The following is a 19,445-nucleotide window of genomic DNA, read 5'->3' as shown; positions in this document are numbered from 1 at the left end:
CGCGACTTCAACGCGGCTTCAGCGCGACTTCAGCGCGACTTCGGCAAATTACGAGGCGACTTGAAGTCGCCTCCATGACAGGCGACTTCGCCTGTGGCCAATCACCTCTCTGGGAGGGAGGGGGGAGGGAGGGGTTTTCTCTGCAAAGTCGCTTGAGAGATCCGACTTGCAGGCGACTTACATTGAGTTGAATGGGTACAAGTCGCCTACAAGTCGGATAGAAGTAGTACAGGAACCTTTTTTGAAGTCGGAGCGACTTCAGTAGTGTCAGTTAAGACGGTTCAATTCACTACAATTGTAATCTAAATGCTAAGCGACTTGGGGCGACTTGGGGCGACTTGAGGGCGTACAAGTCGGATCCCAAGTCGCCCCAGTGTGAACCGAGCCTAATTGGCAATATCACCACTGAAAAAAATCATTGTACACTGCTCCTAATTAGGGCCACAGCAACAAGCCATTCTACAGAGTGAATCCAGCAGAGGTGAACTCATTCCTGAAAATACCCGTTTCTACATTGCAGCCTGGCCCAATAATCCACCTAGTCCTAGAGGTAAGAGGATGCATAATCTGCAGATTAACCTCAAGATAAAAAGCCCAGTGTCACCAAGCTTAAGCTGGGACAATAAAAACACAACCAGCACAAGAATGATATTAAAGTGGCGAAATGAAACTCGACATGCACCTCAGCAGCCGAGCAACACCAGCTCTGTAAATTAAGGTTAACAGTTTAAAAGACAGATTTTCTCTTTCGAAGCAAATGTCCACACATCTCCCTTACCTGTGTCCTCAAAGAGCTAATGAAATCCGAAACCTGCACATGTGCCAAGCTAGGCTACTCTACCCCAGGAGCCTAAAAATAAACGAAGAGGTGAAGCCATCACACAGAGCAGTGCTGCCGGCTGCACGGGCGTCTGGCAGTCCCAGAATAGAGAAAGCCAGTGACGGACCTGGCAGAAGGAGGGCAGCCCTAAATGGAAATCCTGCTTGCGGGGGACCCTGTGTGCTATTCCTGGTCTCACAGCTACACAGGAGCTCTTCTCTGCATGGAACATTTTGTGTACTCCTGGTGCATTCCACATCCCAAAGCACAATTCTGATACCCAGCCCTGACAATGGAGACCAAGTGCCGTACATAACTGCATGCACATGCAGAATTACAAAAATGCCACTTATTGCAGGACAGCAAAATCGTGTTCCCTCTGAAGATCCTATAATCTGTCTGGAAAGCTTCAGTGAAGGTACCAGCAAGCACAGAAACGGCACCCACGTAACTGATGCATAGCATCCCCTGTGCGCACACATTTAACTGATGCACACTGGCCCCATTGGCACACACATTATTAATGCATTGGATCTCTTGTATGCGCACACACGTAACTGAGCAACACATAGTAACAATTCTTCTCTGTCTGCAATGATCTTCAACCAGAAAATCTGACTTGCGGCCTTTTAATAGTGCTACAAGTTTGCTTTTTTATACTCTATTGCAAATTAAAAATGGAATATCAGATTTAGTGAACCCAAAACACTGGATTAATGCACATGTACCTAGAAGTTTTCCAGCATGCTCTACTATTCAGACCAACTGCCTGTCGAGGCGCAATGCTCACATTGAGCAGCTTTACCAGAAATGCCCAGGGTCACTGGCTGCACACACTGGCATTAAAATTGGACCTGTTGCCAACACTACATGTCAAGCCCATGACCAAATATAAAAGGATAAAAAACTGCACAGTTGCAACAAATTAAAGGAGAAGTCTAGCCTGAGCTTTTTAGGCTGGGCTTCTCCTCTGGGTCACAGAAGTGCAATTCGTTTTGCACTCCTGTGACCCGTTTTCAGAGGAGAGTGGTCTGAAGTCAGCTCTCCACTGACCTCACAGCCATCAGTCGAGGCAGCGCGTCACCCCGACTTCCAGGTCTGGATCCACCAGCTGCCTTGATTGATGGCAGTCTCAGGGAGCCGCTGAGACTGCCTCTTCCCGCCCCTCCGCAGCTTAGCGCTCCAGTGAGCATGGAGGAGCAGAGAGGATCCCCTCTGGGATCTGCGAGAACCGAGCCATCGGCGATGTTCAGTGGCTCGGTCCTCAGTGCAGAGACGGCGGGGGACAGCTGCAGCATCGGTCTGATGCTCCATCCACCAAGGTAAGCATGAATCTAAAAAAAAAAAAAAAAAAAAAAGAACCCATACTTCTCTTTTAAGACCGTCTCTGAACAACAGGATACAGTTGGAGGGTCTTAAAAGGACAACTGTAGTCCTTTAATAAATTTCCTGTACCCCCTAAATGCATCCTCCCACTAAAGACAAATAATCACCTCCTTAAGCCCTGATCCAATAAACTTCACTGTGCAGAAACATTTGGAGCTGTTCTGTATTTCTACTGAAAACCCCAACAGGCGTTCAAAGTACAGCATTCCCTTGGTAATCAATGGGGTAGCAGTACAGGTGTTCTACGAAGCTGACTTTTTTGAGAGAAAGGCTGTATTGGTTCTCAGTGGGACTACACACTGAAGATCATCAAATCAGGGGTAAAAGTATTTGGTCCTAGTTGGATGCACTTAGGGGGCTGGAGGATTTCTAAAAGGACTAAGGCACAAATCTCTTGCAATCCTCATTGGTTTCTCTCATTTTCTTATTTTCTACACTTCCTATGCTTCTCATTGTCAATGCAGTCTGTTCGAGGCAGCAGCATAGCATCTATCTCGATGGCCCCCCTTTCACCATTAGCCAAGTTACATAAGACAGACATAAGAACGGTATTTTTTTTAATTTATTCACTTCTGTTCTGAGCAGAGACTAAGAACTGGGTATGCATGGAGAGTTTTTGTTCAGCCACCAGGATAAAAACGATTGTATTCCGACAGTGGACTCCCACCTGTCACAATACACAGATCAGTGCTGCAGCTGCTGATCGAATGCTGATTTTCCCAGCAGGACCATTTGTCAGAAGCCGGTCTGATAACTGGCTTCTTTAAAGGAGGGGGACACATTGAAGCTCGTCCGCTTCCTGCTGAAATTCAATACGTGTAAAACCTGCTTTAGTCTTTCCAGATTCTAATGGCTGTATCTAGAATTCTGTTAAACCCAATAGAACTTTAGCTGGGGGGGGGGGGGGTTTTGAGAGTTTAGAGGTTAGGCATTGTGGTCTTGTTCAACCAATATTCCACTGCCTGCATTGAGCTTGAATGCCCACAAGGGTCATTAAAATGTAAGCTCTACTGGTAAAGTCTTACGTAAATATGTCAATGTTTTCCAAATGACTGCAACATTTGTCAAAACCATACAACTATAAAGCCAGAACTATGCAGACTAATAAATGAGTGGTCCTAGAAAAAAATGAGTTAAAAAGATGTCCAATTAGTTGCTATATCTTACTGAACTTAGAAACATGTTACGGACCTTTAATTGATTTCTGACCAACTGTTTCAATTTAAACAGACAAAGCAAAAAACTAAAATAGCAACATGCACATAGACAACGGTACTGTACATTAGTTAGAATGTGGGAAGGCAATCTGTTTTCTTACCGGCGTGCTTTTATGAGCAATCTCTCCCGGGGTCGGCCAATTGGTGGCATCACCAAAGTCTCCAACCTGTAGATAAAAGAAAAAGTAACAGACCATTTAATTTAAAAAACGCTGATACACCCAGTGCCAAGAGTTGGCAGAGGAAGGCTTCATTCACATTAAAAGCTTTTATCTGCAAGTTATATTAGCAAGTAGAAGTGTGCAGCAATGTTTATACTTCAGCTTTTTCAGAATTTTTTTTGTTTTTGCTTCATTAGTGCACATATATTTACATCAGATAAAATATTTCCTACTAAATCTGGCAAAATTGCACGTAGTTGCTCCTTTGTTCACTACAGGAAAATGTGTTAACTGTATGAACAGTACCATTATTCACACTGCTCGTTAACAGGGCCAAAACCAGCAAGGGTGAATGAAGAAAAAGAAATTGGGGCAACACTTGGAGTTCAATCTCTCTCACACCACTGCAATAGATGCATCTAGCTGTGTTTTTTGGCTGATCAGTAAAACCATTGTTTCCACAGCAGTCCAAAAACGTGTAGTTAACTGAAAAGGTATTTCTATTCGCACGTCATGACACCCTGAGGCGTACACCTCTAAGCTAAGGTGTCATGACATGCTTATGCTATCTTTAACGCTTGGTCCATTGGTGGCTATTACTTTGTTTCTTTTACAAAAGCTATTTCGGCCATTAGTTTCCCAAACAAAAATTGCTATGTATGTTTCAACATTCAGGACTACACAGGATTAAGCACCATGTGACAGTGTTAGGTTAATGTCACAGGGGCATAAGCTCTGCCATTGGTGATGGGTCACTAGCGGCAGAGTCACGTGGGAGAGCCTTCCACTTATCTCTGAAATCGCTCCCTTGCTCGCAAAGAAAGCTGCCAAATCTCCCTCACTAGCCTCTTACTGATGCCCGTGTAACATGGCCCTTAGGGGCCGATGATTGACTTGCTCAGGGACCAAGTACTACATTATAGGAAAGCTGGAGAGAGGTTGTCATGTGTCTGCTTTTTTTGTTCTGGCCTATGGGGAAGTGAGTGGAAAGAAAGCATCTGCTCCTCACTCTCTCAATAAATTAATCTATTTAAATTGCACTCAATGGGAAAAGTACAGGTTCTCTTAAAACAGTTCTGTAAAAGACCCTGAAAATAAGCACATATACAGATTACAGTAAAGGTCCATTCATAAAGGAGAATGGATTTTGCTCTGTGTTATACATCGTAGTGCTACTGCATACAGCTTTATCCTAAGGATTAATGCTTAAAGTGAAGTTCCACCCAAAAATGGAACTTCCACTTTTTGGATTCCCCCCCCCCCTCCGGTGTCACATTTGGCACCTTTCAGGGGGGGGAGGAGGGAGCAGATACCTCTCTAATACAGGTATTTGCTCCCACCTCCTGGCATAGATCACCACGGTGATCTACGCCACTTCCGCCGCCTACTCTGTCCTCCCCCACCGCTGTATTCTGTGAGACACAGAATACAGCAGGGACCCGAGAGGACGCGCAGCGCAACTCGTGCATGCGCAGTAGGGGGCTAGGAAGTGAAGCCGCACAGCTTCACTTCCTTATTCCCTTACCGAGGATGGCGGCAGCGGCAGCAGCCGAGCGCCGAAGAACGGATCGGCTTCGGCTGCCGACATCGTGGGCTCCCTGGACAGGTAAGTGTCCATATATTAAAAGTCAGCAGCTGCAGTATTTGTAGCTGCTGGCTTTTAATTTTTTTTTTCAGCAAACCTCCGCTTTAAGCAGAGAGAACTTCATGACTGGAGGAGTCAGCCGTGGGACTATCAGGTCATATTACTGGGCTCTCTACCAGCTTTTATTTTTGCCCCCCATTAACGTCTATTTTTTTTATCATGCTTGTTTAGTTGTGAAGTGTAACTCATTTATAAAGCACACCACGGTGCTTAATATGCAGAAATGTATCAATTTATTTTTTAAATGGCGGTATGGGTGTGTTAAAGCCATACCACTAGTTCTTATATAGACCTCTGGGGGTGTACTTGTCAAATCTGGTATTGTATTACCTTTTCTCCCCTTGTTTTCTGCACCAATTACAAGCCAACTTCAAAAAGGCAGGTTTCAATCTGACTGTAGGCTTTGAAACACTCCTTAGAGCTCCTATTTTGTATTAATACAAACTTTCAGGTAGCAACAAGGGTGTTTTTAAGGGCTGTGCACACAGGCCGAATATCGGGCGGCATCTGCTGGTTCAATAGAAGCCGGCCGACATTTGGCCCATGTGTACAACCACCGGTCCGAAGGGGCATGACCGAAAAAGGTCTGCTGATCGGCCAGTGGCTGAGCGTGCTGACCAGTGTGTTCTGACAGGGGGGTGGCCCCCCCCCCCCCAGCAGAACACAATAGCTCAGCAAGGGGAGATCACTGTACTAACATCGGATAGTTAGTACGGCAGTTCTTCCAGAGCTCTTCGGGGCTTTTTTCATTCAGCCCGCGAGGTGTGTACCAGACTTAAGGATCAAATTACTATTAAAAAAAAAAGTGAATTTAGGAAGTACGGTAATGCCTGAATGGAAAGAAAAAAAAAAACAAAAAAAACAAAAAAAAACAAAAAAAAAACAAAAAAAAACACAACACTGAGCTACTCGAGACCTAATTTTCAATTTTTAACTGTAAAAACATATTATCGTGGTCAGGACATTACCTTGCTACCTCGTCTTGTTCGGGGTATACCAGCCTTCACCACCTTGGTGGGGATTGGAGGGTCTGCAGAGGTGGGGGGAAAATACCACATTAAAAACAGGAATCATAATTAGGTTATCAGAAGGAAAGTCAATGACTAACAAAATATAAAGCATTAGAGCAACAAATTGCAGAGCGGAAACATGTTTGCTTTAATCATAACAACCAGAACCAACCTTTTTTTTCTAGAACTGGTCAGTTAATGAACCAGGTAATGAACACAGTCTTATAAGCTTTCTGAATGGCTCTTCCCACCCAACATGGCCTAGCATACTTATTTGACATCTGTGTTAACTTATCCTTTGAGTAGCTTGGAAAATGAAAAAGCATTGCCCAGAGATCATTGGCAATCAACTTTTCCTCTCTTCCGACACATACCTATTTCGGCAGAAACAGAAATCAATATTTTAAACTATGTCAGATATATGATCAAATTGAAAAAAGCCAATCCTGTAATCTAAAAAATAGTTCTGGTTGCTTTTGTGTCAATACTTTGTCATGACAACCTACTTCTAAGCAGCCATTTTTTAAGATCAGAAAGTTACAAACATAACAGGATGCTAAAGACATTAAATTCTCTTTTTACAGCACACCTTTACCTCAGTAATACATACACTGCTGTGAAGGGAGCAGATGCTGAGGGTCATTCTTGACTCAAGGTTTTAGTGCACTTTGGAAGATGCAGGCTTCAGGCCTAGCACTCTAGTCCTGTGTGCCTCCATTGTGTGCATGTTGATAGCACAGCTTTCATAGATGTGGAAACATATGGGCTTGGCTTGCCTTTCCGGCAAGATAAGGTAAGTTTAGTATTAAAATGCATGTAAAATGCGTTTACGCTGTTCCATTCATCTCGATCACTGATAAGCTTGTGTTAAATGAACAAAAATGCTGCCAGCATTGCACAATGGATGAAAATGCAGGAAATGAGAAAAGTCCAGTCATTTAGAAGGACATTGATCTCATCAAGCATTCTGTGCAAGTTCTGCACACACTTGAACCTCTGCTCTGGGCTGCTGGGATGGAAAGGAATAGGTTATGAATATTTACCTTATTCCTCAATCCCACAGGCTTCCTCCTCTGCGTTTCAAGTCCCCCAAAGATGCCTTACTTCTCTTCCTGGCCGTCACAGCTCTCAGACATCACCTTATTCCATGCACGACCACCAGTTCTGCATTACACAGAGGAAGGCAAGGGCCCACCCACATTCCGGAGCATCAGACAGCGGAGGAAAGTATCGGCTACTGGAGAGCGAGGAATAAGTTAGATATTTGTACTAATTTCTTCCCCCCCAGCTAAATGAGCATTTAATCTATGGCGTGCAAGTGGGAACCTACATGGATATGCTTTTCAGCAGCCTGGAGTTTGGCTTTAACTGTTAAAAAAACGACATGTGAGCTGACTCATTAGCATCACAGATCATATCTGGCAAATTTCAGGTAGTAGATGGTGCTTAAAGAGGAAGTAAAACCCAATGGATTTTACTTCCTTCCTTTGCCCCTGCAAAGTAAAAGCACAATGTGCTAGTATGCATCGCATACTAGCACATTATGTGACACCGCGCCGTCCCCGTTGCAGGTCGCATCCATGTTTACTCCTCTTCCTTCCAGGGCTCTGTGACTGGCCGGAGCTGCATGATGTCACTCCCACACAGGAGCAGTCAGCCACGGCACTCACTCATGAAGAAACAGCACAGGGGGGCATCTCCTAAATGGCGCACGTTTAGGAGATATTTACAGTACCTATAAGTAAGCCCTATTCTAGGCTTACCTATGGGTACAACTTCCACAAAGGTTTACAGCCTCTTTAAGGCCCCTTGCACATGGGGCGGATCCGCTCAGCGGTGGAAAAATCGCTCCGTTGATCCCCGCTGAGCAGGCGGATGACCAGTCCGTCTCTGTTAACTGTGCAGGGACTGACCCTGTCAGAGCCCCACCGTTTTCATCCGATCCTCTGGACGTATGGCAAGCGTATCGCCATCTGTTTTTTCCAGCGGATCGGATGGCAGGCAGATGTCAGTGGACACATCTCCTCCAACATCCACCTGCCCATACAAGTCAATGGGTGGCCCGCTCAGATCCACCTGAAAAATGGACAGGCGGATCTTTGCAGGCCCATCGTGTGAAAGGGGCCCTAGGGTGCAAGACAAAGATTTGCTGGAATAAGAGAAGATACAGCAAGTTACTTTTCAAAATTAGACACTTTAAAAATGAGACCTGGCACTAAATGTTTAAATCTGAGTACTAAAAACAACTACTTATGTTTAAAATATACCACATTTTTCTGTACTAATTGAGAAAAAAAAAAAAAAAAAAAAAAGAAGACGAAGGTCTAACAAGGATTAAAGACTGGTTTACACCAGCAATTTACATGCCATGTGGTATAAGCACATTGAGTTTTCTATGCATTACTCTAGGTGGCGTTTTACATGTGTTACGATGTTTGGAATGTTCTGATGAAACCTGCATAACAGATGCTCCAAGCAGGATATTTTTTAATCACACCTCAAAATGCACTAGCATTGATATGTTCTTAAAATACATGCAACAATACATTTCAGTAATATTAAAATAAGCTGCAGAAAAATGATCTGCAGTCAAGTACTCTTTGTGTAACACCAAAAGCATACACATGGGATACATTCATAGTAGGAATAAATTGTATTAATCAAATGTGAGTAGGCTTAAAAAATAGGCATAAATGTCTAAGACAGGCTTCACCTATATATGTATAGAACAAGCATCAACATCTACGCTCTATCCAATTTGCATACACAGTATAAACAAATCTGAACACATTTTTTTTTGTGTGTGTTGAAGACTTGTTATGGCCTATTCAATGTGAACAAGCTCTCTTAGGCCTCCTGCACACAGAACATTTGCAAACTCTCCTAGAAGCCTTTCATCCTGGTAGCAGCGTTTTGGCAGAAAAAACACCTGACGCTTGTAAAATTGGCCAACGCTAATCATTTATTCTGGTCACTGAAATGAACACCAAGAAGGCCTAGCGTTAACACACCTTTAGAAGTGTTTACAATCATGAAACAATTTTTCTGTCAAAACTCTCCTTCTCCTGGACGCACTGGCGGTGAGGTTTTTCTTCTGCCTCTAAGGGCCCTTTCACACGGACGTGTCCGTGTACGGGCTCCGCTTTGCTCAGCGGGGGATGGCTCCGTCGATCCTCGCTGAGCAGGCAGCTGACAGGTCTGTCTCTGCACACTGTGCAGGGACCGACCTGTGAGAGCGGCGCTCTCCTCTATGGGGGATCGGATGAAGACGGACGGTAGAGTCCGTTTTCATACGATCGGAAAAGTAGGGTTTTCCTCCGTCACACTTTAGCGGATCAGGTCAGATGTCAGCAGACATGTCACCGCTGACATCCATCGCTCCATAGACCTGTATGGAGCGTCCATTCAGGTCCGCCTGTCCGTTTTTTAGGCGGACCTAAACAGTCCACCCGTGTGAAAGGGGCCTAAAAGCCCCTGCCACTAAATGCTGCTAGAAGCTTATAGAGGATATTTACTAAAACTGGTGCACACAGTATCTGGTGCAGCTGTGCATGGTAACCAATCAGCTTCTAACCTGAGCTTGTTCAATTAGGCTTTGACAATAAAACCTGGAAGCTGATTGGCTATTATGCAGAGCTGTGCCAGATTCTGTGTGCTCCAGTTTTAGTAAATCCCCCCTATGTGTGCATGGACACATAGGCTAACATGTAGGGAAGTTTAGAGGCAGGGGTGGAAAAAAAAAAATGCCTGATGCCCATAGAAATAGCTGCAAAAAAAGTCCAGTGTGCATGAGGCCTTAAGCATTTATGCACATAGTCTATGGATTCAGATCCGTATTCCATACAATTTTATACGACTCTGCAGGCAGCAGCATTGTATTGCATGGACACATTTGAACAGCAGTGTTATACTTTTTTTTTTTTTTTTTGCTACGTTCAGGTCTGCAACTCAAAGTAGAAATCCGTAGTCCGAATTTGAAAATATTTTCTGCATTAAGCATGTAAATGTTTATGACTAAAATGCATACAGAGGAGTGTTACCTGCCAAATAATTTGTATCTGTCCATCTAGTCCTGATATTTACACAGCTCTGCCACGCAGTCATATCTGGCACAGCAGGTTGAACGAAATAACCAACAGATCTCCACATCAACACAATGGTGTGTTATGCAAGGATATCTCCCACTGTGCTACTGTATTCTGACAGCGGGGAATCCCCCCCACCAGAATACACTGCTAAGCACTTGCAGCCACTGGCTGAAATTACTAATCAAATGCTGGTTTTCCAGCAAGACCATTCGGGGCTTTACATGCCAGTGTCTCTCTTCAATCTGACTGGACAGTAAGGGGATAAGCAGCAGACTGATAAGCTCATCTGTAATTCTCCTGCACTGCAGCATAACAGACTGGATCCTTGTACTGCTGTACAGGGATCACAAGAAGCGGATACCAAGTCAAATTCAGGCACTTACACCGCCTGACTCTAAAAAATACATTTAAATGATGTATTAATAAATGGCTGCAAAAAAATTCAAGAGAAGGTGATAATATAGTCTATACATATCAGGCAAGGAGATCGTATCAACATTTCTACGGTTAGTTAACGGTGAACTGGCTTTGCAGTCAAAATGAAATGTTAGCTATGGCTCAGCAAGCTATTAGCATTACAGTCCAACAAAATGCTATACGATGTGCTATTTACACAGTATTGCCCCACATTTTTTAAAAACCCCAACAAAAGCCCCATTCCTTCCTTCACCACGCAAATACAGGTTTGTCAAGAAAGCATCTTCAGAAAAGGGATTATTCAATGGCGTCCTGCAAATAGCAGCAACTGCTAGGCCCAGATTTCAGTTTACTGAAGTCATAGCTTACTGAACAAGCCTGATCATTTAAAACAAAATGGCCAGCACATCAAAGGTTAGCAAGGTATTGCTGAAAATGCAAATTAAGCTATTGTCTAGAGCAGTTTACACAATCTACACAGTTTTAAAATTCCTCCAAATAAAAAAAAAAAAAAAAACCCCACTACGCATTAGCACATCTTTCCTTGTGTCTAAAGCGATTCTACCACCACTACCATGTTGTTTTTTTTATCCCAATCTACTTTAACGGCAGTGCACAAAAACCCTTCATGAAAAACAGACACAAAAAAGGTGTGAACCTAGTCTAAAGGGTATTAAGCTAAACAGAAATGTAACATATTGAAGCTCATAAGTCCTTTAGGCCCCTTTCACACTGGGGCGGTAGGGGGCGTCGGCAGTAAAACAGCGCTATTTTTAGCGCTGTTTTACTGCGGTATTCAGCCACTAGCGGTGCGGTTTTAACCCCCCGCTGGCGGACGAAAAAGGATTAAAACCACTCGTATAGCGCGACTATAGCCGCGGTATTGCCGCGCTGTCCCATTGATTTCAATGGGCAGGAGCGATGAATTCACCGCTCCAAAGATGCGGCTTGCAGGAGATTTTTTCTTCTCCTGCCAGCGCACCGCTTCAGTGTGAAAGCCCTCGGGCTTTCACACTGAACAAACAGCGGAGGCTGTTTAGGGGCGGTTTGCAGGCGCTATTTTTAGCGCCATAACGCCTGCAAACCGCCCCAGTGTGAAAGGGGCCTTAGATGCAATGGTTGCATTTGTTTTCTTTTTTTAGGCTAAGGACATTTTCAGCAACGCAGAAAATGTGTGTTGCTCTTGCCAGAAATGCATTTCCCTTGTCACGTCCTGGGAGCTGCACTGAATTTTCCTTCCTAGCCATCTTATGTTAAATTGACGATTCCCCTGTATAATGGAGGAGAGAACATGTTCGTATCAGAAGATCAGCCCAGGTGACAACCAATGGCATCCTCAATTCATACAGCATAGTAGCAGCGGCCACCCTGAACAAGTAGTAGGCTAATCACAGGATTACCATTTGAAAATATAATGAATGTAGGGCAGCCACCAACTTTAGGGAGCTGGTAAGGTGCAATACATTACATTTTTGGTTTAGGGTTAAGATACACCAAAGTTGGCTACATGCATTAAACATGGACATTACAATCTCCAAACAGTCTGCTTTAAATTTACCAACACCATAGTATGAGGATCTAAGCCCTGGTTCACATCGATGCTACTTTGAAATCGTGCTACTTCACTTGAAGTAGCGTGATTTCAAAGTATCAAGGTCAGCATGATTTTAGGTGCTACTTGATGGACATCTGTGTGGCTTCATGCACACGTCTGTTAAAAGAAGTCGCAATTGGGGTAAAAAAAAAAAAAAAAAAATCCTGTGTCGCACTGATAGGAACAGTGCCATTGCCTCCAATAGGCTGTGACTTGATCTCTCAAATCGCATGCAAATCGCTCCAATGTGAAGCTAGGCTAAAGGGACATTAAATTACAGTAAAACCTTGGATTGCGAGCACAATTCGTTCCGGAAATGTGCTTGTAATCCAAAGCACATTTACCCATAAGAAATAAACTCAGATGATTCACTTCACAACCATTTATTCATAAGTCCTTCTGTCTATAGTCCATATAAAAAGATTATAGCAATGTGAAACCATAAGATGTCCATCCACAAATGGAAGCCTCCACAAGGGGATTAGAAGCAAAACCCAGCAGGAGCTACAAAGCATAGAAGAGAGGCACCTCTAATGTGTAGCAATAGTGTTACATTTAAAGTGCAAGTTCACCTTTAGCCACTTAAAGTGGGAGTCCGGCAACTTTTTTTTTAGGTCATTGAGACACTTTGCTAATCCAAGAATAATACTCAGTTTGGGTGTAATATTTTCGCCTCTGTTTTCGTACTGAAGAATAACTGTGATGCTGGCTGTTTCCATCTTGCTTGTGGGCATGTGAAGCCCACAAGCATCGATTTCCGGGATGCGGTGAATGCTGTTCATTCACAGCTTGTTCATGCGCATGATCATTGTTTCCACACTGAATCTTGGGAAGCCTGAAACTAAGCTCCCAGGAGACAGTGCGGCAGTTTAGGCCGATACTTATTGTTCTACATAGTTTTTGGGAAAGAAAAAAAAAAAAAAAAAGAAATCACAATAAGTGTTTGGTTTGCTCAAAAGTTATAGCGTCTACAAAATAAGGGGATAGTTTTATGGCATTTTTATTAATACATTTTCTTTTACTAGTAATGGCGGCGTTCAGCGATTATTATAACATTATGGCGGACAGATCAGACACTTTTGGGACCATTCACATTTATACAGCGATCAAAAATGCATTGATTACTGTGTAAATGTGACTGGCAGTGAAGGGGTTAACCACTAGGGGGCGCTGTAGGGGTTACGTGTGTCCTAGGAAGTGATTCTAACTGGGGGGGGAGGGGGGGGCTGTGTGTGACACGACACTGATCACCGCTCCCGATTACAGGGAGCCGTCATCAGTGTCATCAGGCAGAACGGGGAAATGCTTGTTTACATCATTTCCATGTACTTCCTCTCCGTGAGACGATCGCGGGTATCCCCGCGGACTTGGGGACCCGCGATCACACTCACGGAGCTCCCGGCGGGCATGCTCGCAAGCCGCCACTTAAAAGGGCAATGTACAGGTACGTTAATCTGCCTGTACGTGCCCTTCTGCCGCAGTATATCTGCATGAGGCGGTCGGGAAGCGGTTAAAGGAAAATCTAGACCCCCTCCACCCCCGGGTCCCGCTGACCTGGACCGCAGCAGGTCATCTCCCGTTCTGAGCCCTGGGGCTTAGAAATCCCCTCAGCTGAATGTCCAAAACATACCTCGTCGGGAGGTACGTTTCAGAGCATTCTAATTGGTCAGCACCGTCACATGGGGCGGCGCCGCCCAAATCAGAAGCCGCATAGCCCGTCCTATCAGCTGGGGAGACACGTGGATGCTGAGGGGTTTTCTAAGTTCCAAGCCCTGGACCCCTGACGAGAATATACCGGGGCTCAGAACAGGAGACTACTGTAGTCCAGGTCAGCGAGGCAGGGGGTGAGGAGGGGGACCTGTGTAAGTTCACTTTACAGATTTTTCTGTAAAAGATGAACTTACCCTTTAATGAAGGTACAACAACAACAACAACAACATTTAGCAACTCACATGGCCGATGATATAAAAAAAAAAAAAAAAAAAATTAAAAAAAAAAAAGGGGGGGGGGGGGCACATCTAAGTATGCAGGCATCCGGGGTAAAGACCATCCTCCGAACTGCCGGCTCTCACCACTGTCAGTCTGCAATCATGACTGGGAAGACTACCCTGCAGTAGAGCGATCTGAAAGCGAGGCTTGAAGCGCAACATGGAAGACGGTCTATGTGGACAACTTTATGCCGGGATGCCTGCATACTTAGATGTGCCTGTTTTAATCATCAACCATGTGAGTTGCTAAAGGTTGTACCTTCATTAAATGCAACCATATTGCTACACTTAGAGGCACCTCTGCTCCCTTTTATACCAAGTTGTGATGTGACGCTACTCATATCAAGACATCACTTGTTTATCAAGTTAAAATTTATTTTTAAAAATGTGCTCGTCCTGTAAAACACTCACAGACCAAGTTACTCGCAATCCATTGTTTTACTGCATATCTTTTATTCTCTAAAGCAATCCATACACATCCAACTACTTAATAGCTCTGTAATCTATTTTTCAAGAAATTGTGCTTTTCTGCCTCCTTTTAACATCAGTGAGCTCCTGAACTTCTCACTTCTGTTTGTAACGAACAGAGCATGCTAGGTGCAGTCATGCACACTACAAAACCCAAAGCCCCTCTCAGGAATGAGCAAGATAGGGCTGGCTTCATTCCTACAGAGTGGGACCATGGAGAAAGAATGTAGCCACCATCTAACAGAAGGTTGGGAGGATTTATTGGTGCAATTCAGAGAATGCTTTGCATTTTCTGAATGAATGCAAAATATTCTGATTGGACAAGGTGGAGAGGAGGGACAGTGGCTCATGCGCTCCACAAAGAACACTTTGTATTCATTCAGAAAACTAAAAACTAGATTTTAATACAGTAAAACCTTGGTTTGAAAGCATTTAACCACCTCCCACCTGGACACTGCACAAATACGGCCGGGTGAGAGCTTCCTCCTGAGTGGACGTTCAAGAACATCCCTCAGGAAGGGGATCATGCGCGCGTGCCCTCGCAGCGGCGCAATCCCGATGTGCTCGTGTCACTCGGACACCGTGTATCCCCGAACGGGAGGAGGGCTCTGTGATTGGCCCTCCTGATTACATGACGACTGTGTCCAATCACAGCCCTCATGTGATGTAAACAGTGAGCTGGTTGCTAGGTGATCGGCTCTCCTCACACAGAAGTTGTCAGTGAGGAGAGGAGAGGAGAGGGGAGGGGATCGCTGCTGCCAGCCGGTGATCAGTGAGTATGAGCAGTTTTTTTTTTTTTACAGCTTTTTACACACTGATCGCTGGCCCAGTGTCCCCGCAGTGTAGAATCACAATGTCCCCAAAACACTGTCCCCCCACACAGTAAAAACACCTGCCCCACATATGTAACAGTGAAATCATATATCCCAATGATCATCTGCACACATATGTTCGTGATAATTTGCGCACATCTGGGCATGATCACACAAACCACCTATACACTTAACGGGAATTTTTTTACCAAAGACATGTAGCAGAATACATTTTGGCTTAAATTTATGACAAATTTGATTCAATTGGATCTCTTTTAAAAACAACGTAGATATCAAGCTTATATCGCAAAAAAAACAAAAACTGATTTGTGAATACCACCAAAATAAAGCTCTATTTGGTTGAACAAAAGATAAAAATTTCATTTGGGTACAGTGTTCCATGACCGTGCAAGTCTTATTGAAAGTGCAAGAGTGAGGAAAGCTGAAAATTGGCCTGGGAAGGAAGGGGGCGAAAGTGCCCAGTATTGAAGTGGTTAAAACAAGCAAAATTTTTATATATTTTGACTTGATAAACAAGTGATGACTTAAAATACAAGTAGCGTCACAACTGAGTATAAGAGAAGGAGGCGCTTCTAAGTGTAGCAATATGGTTACGTTTAACCGCTTTCCGCCCGCCGTCAAATGACGGCTGGGCGGTGCAGCTCTCGTTCTGGGTGGACGTCATATGACGGTCTCCCAGAACAACCGATCTCGCACGCATCGCAGCGATGTGTGGTGTGTCGATCTGACACACCGCTACACCGATCACGGTAAAGAGCCTCTAACGGAGGCTCTTTACCACATGATCAGCCATGTCCAATCACGGCTGATCACAATGTAAACAGGAAGAGCCATTGATTGGCTTTTCCTCACTCGCGTCTGACAGACGCGAGTAGAGGAGAGCCGATCGGCTGCTCTCCTGACGGGGGGGGGGGGGGTCTGTGCTGATTGTTTATCAGCGCAGCCCCCCCCCCCCCTCGGATGCCCACCCAGGACCACCAGGTATGCCACCCTAGACCACTAGGGAAATGCCAGTGCCGCCCAGCAGTGCAGCCTTTCAGTGCCACCCGTGGGTGCCCATCAGTGCCACCTATCAATGCCCAGTGCCGCATATCAGTGCCACCTACCAGTGCCCGTCAGTGCCACATCAGAGTCGCCTTATCAGTGCCCATCAGTGAAGGAGAAAACTTATTTACAAAATTTTATAACAAACAAAAGAAAGACTTTTTTCTTCAAAATTTCAGGTCTTTATTTGTTTAGCAAAAAACAAAAAAAAAAAAAACAAAAAACAAAAAACGCAGAGATGATCAAATACTACCAATAGATAGCTCTATTTGTGGGGGGGGGATAATGTTTGGGTACAGTATAGCATGACTGCGCAATTGTCATTTAACCCCTTCCCGCCGACCGTACGCAGATGTGCGTACTCGGCTTTCGGGGGTTACACCGGGATGATGCCCGCAGCTAAAAGCCGCTTGGCTGTTATTCCGGAGGAGCGGGAGGGGACGCCCCCCTGCCGCTCTTACCGGGCCTCCCGTGCGATCGGGCGGCCCGGTGTCCAATCGGCTGCCTCCGGCGGCTGTGGGCGGGCTGGAACGAAGCCATGAATGGCTTCATTCCAGCCTTCTAATTGTAAACGCGGAAGCGACGTCATGACGTCACTTCCCGTTTACTCGGCTGCCAATGGCGCCGAATTTTTAAAAAATACACAGTATTCAGAATCGCCGTTTTCGGCGATCTGAATACTTTGAAGTGCAGAGGAGGGACCCCCGGATCCCTCCATAAAGAGTACCTGTCACCACCTATTACTGTCACAAGGGATGTTTACATTCCTTGTGACAGCAATAAAAGTAAAAAAAACATTTTTTTTAAAAAACACAATTTAAGTATAAAAATAAATAAAAATTTTTTTAAAGCGCCTCCGTCCCCGCAAGCTTGCGCAGCGAAGAAAACGCATACGGAAGTCGCTCCCGCATATGTAAACGGTGTTCAAATCACACATGTGAGGTATCGCCGCGATCGTCAGAGCGAGAGCAATAATTCTAGCCCTAGACCTTCTCTGTAACTCTAACCTGGTAACCGTGATAAAAATTGAAAGCGTCACCTATGGAAATTCATAGCTACCGTAGTTTGTCGCCATTCCACGAGTGCGTGCAATTATAAAGCATGACATGTTTGGTATCTATTTACTCGGCGTAACATCTTTCACATTATACAAATAAAATTGGGGTAACTTTACTGTTTGGATTTTTTAAAATTCATGAAAGTGTCCCTTTTCCAAAAATTTGCATTTAAAACACCGCTGCACAAATACCGTGTGATATAAAATATTGCAACAATCTCCATTTTATTCTCTGATATATATATATATATATATATATATATATATATATATATATATATATATATATATATATATATATATATATATAATGTTTGGGGGTTATAAGTAATTTTCTAGCAAAAAATATGGATTTTAACTTGTAAACACCAAATTTCAAAAATAGGCTTAGTCATGAAAGGGTTAAACAGCTGAAAGCTGAAAATTGGCTTGGGCAGGAAGGGGGTGCCAGTGCCCTGTATTGAGGTAGTTAATGAAGGTACAACATTTAGCAACTCACATGGTTGATAAAAAAAAAAAAAAAAAAAAAACAAACAGGCACATCTAAGTATGCAGGCATCCGATGTAAAGCTGTCCACATAGACAGTCCTCGGCACCGCCATCGACGCCATCCCTTCCACGCTGCGCTCCACTGCAGGGTAATCTTCCTGGTCACGATTGCAGACCGACAGCGGTGAGATCCATATTGCTGGACTTAGAAGCCCCTCTTATACCCTGTAGCTCCTGCTGTATTTTGATTCTAATCCCCTTATGGAAGCTGCCATTTGTGGATGGACATTTTATGGTTACACAACTTATGACATTGCTATCATCTTTTTATATGGACTATTAACTGAAGGACTTATGAATAAGCAATTGTGGAACAAATCATCTGGTTTCCATTATTTCTTATGGGGAAATTTGCTTTGATATACAAGTTTCCAGAATGAATTACCGTATATACTAGAGTATAAGCAGAGTTTTTCAGCACATTTTTTTGTGCTAAAATGCCCAACTCGGCTTATACTCGAGTCAAACACTTTTCTGCAGCAGAGAATGACATTTTCCGAACCGAATTTGGGACCCCACTGCACTACAACATATCCAAAGCTGGGGTTCCTAGCACCAAGTGGCCCCGAGATACGGGGCCCCAAAGTCGGTCAACTGTGTCCACCTGCAGCAATGTCATTTCAGGACCCTTTGGGTCCAGAGACCCCAAAATTTGGCTGCAGCTAGGGGGCATCTAGGAACCCTTAACTACAGAGTTTGAAGTTCGGGGGACCTATGGCTGCAAATGGGCACAGTGAGGCATGGAAATGGGCACGGAGAGGTTGCAAATGGGCATTGTTAACCCTCTTTTCCACTTACAGTAGCTACGCATTTCTCACCCTAGGCTTATACTCGAGTCAATAAGTTTTTTTGTGGAAAAATTAGGTGCCTCGGCTTATACGCGAGTATATACGGTATGCTTGCGATTCAAGGTTTTACTGTATTTAGTGCATAAACATTAGGGAAAATTTTTTTAACGAAAGTTTACCTTGACAAAAGTTGTTTGGTGCACTAGGTTTTGGCAATTTTTATGACACTATAAATAGCAGATGTGGTCTAGTTTTTTGCCTTAGGATGACATGTACACATTTCATTTACTAAACTTAGGCTTTAAAAGCAGACTTTTACCCTCCTCACCCACTTTCCATCATTTCACTCTGACACTTTCCCTCCCACAATCACTCATTTC

The 19,445-nt window shown here is 44.1% G+C and overlaps 1 protein-coding gene across 4 annotated transcripts in view; it reads right to left on the bottom strand.

Annotated features, from left to right (window-relative positions):
* The window catches only part of LARP1 (La ribonucleoprotein 1, translational regulator), a 90,263-nt gene that overhangs the window by 35,955 nt on the left and 34,863 nt on the right, over positions 1-19,445 (bottom strand). For all 4 annotated transcript variants that reach the window (XM_073621151.1, XM_073621152.1, XM_073621153.1 and 1 more), the window contains exons 2-3: positions 6,198-6,259; positions 3,525-3,590 (exon numbers count right to left, since the gene is read on the bottom strand). In XM_073621151.1, coding sequence (XP_073477252.1) covers positions 3,525-3,590; positions 6,198-6,259 — 128 coding nt within the window. The remainder of the gene's footprint in view (positions 1-3,524; positions 3,591-6,197; positions 6,260-19,445) is intronic.

Source organism: Aquarana catesbeiana, linkage group LG03 (genome assembly GCF_042186555.1).
Source record: "Aquarana catesbeiana isolate 2022-GZ linkage group LG03, ASM4218655v1, whole genome shotgun sequence".
In the NCBI taxonomy this organism is placed as follows: domain Eukaryota; kingdom Metazoa; phylum Chordata; class Amphibia; order Anura; family Ranidae; genus Aquarana; species Aquarana catesbeiana.
Note: the sequence above shows the minus strand (reverse complement) of the source record. Positions and strands in the feature narration are given on the sequence as shown.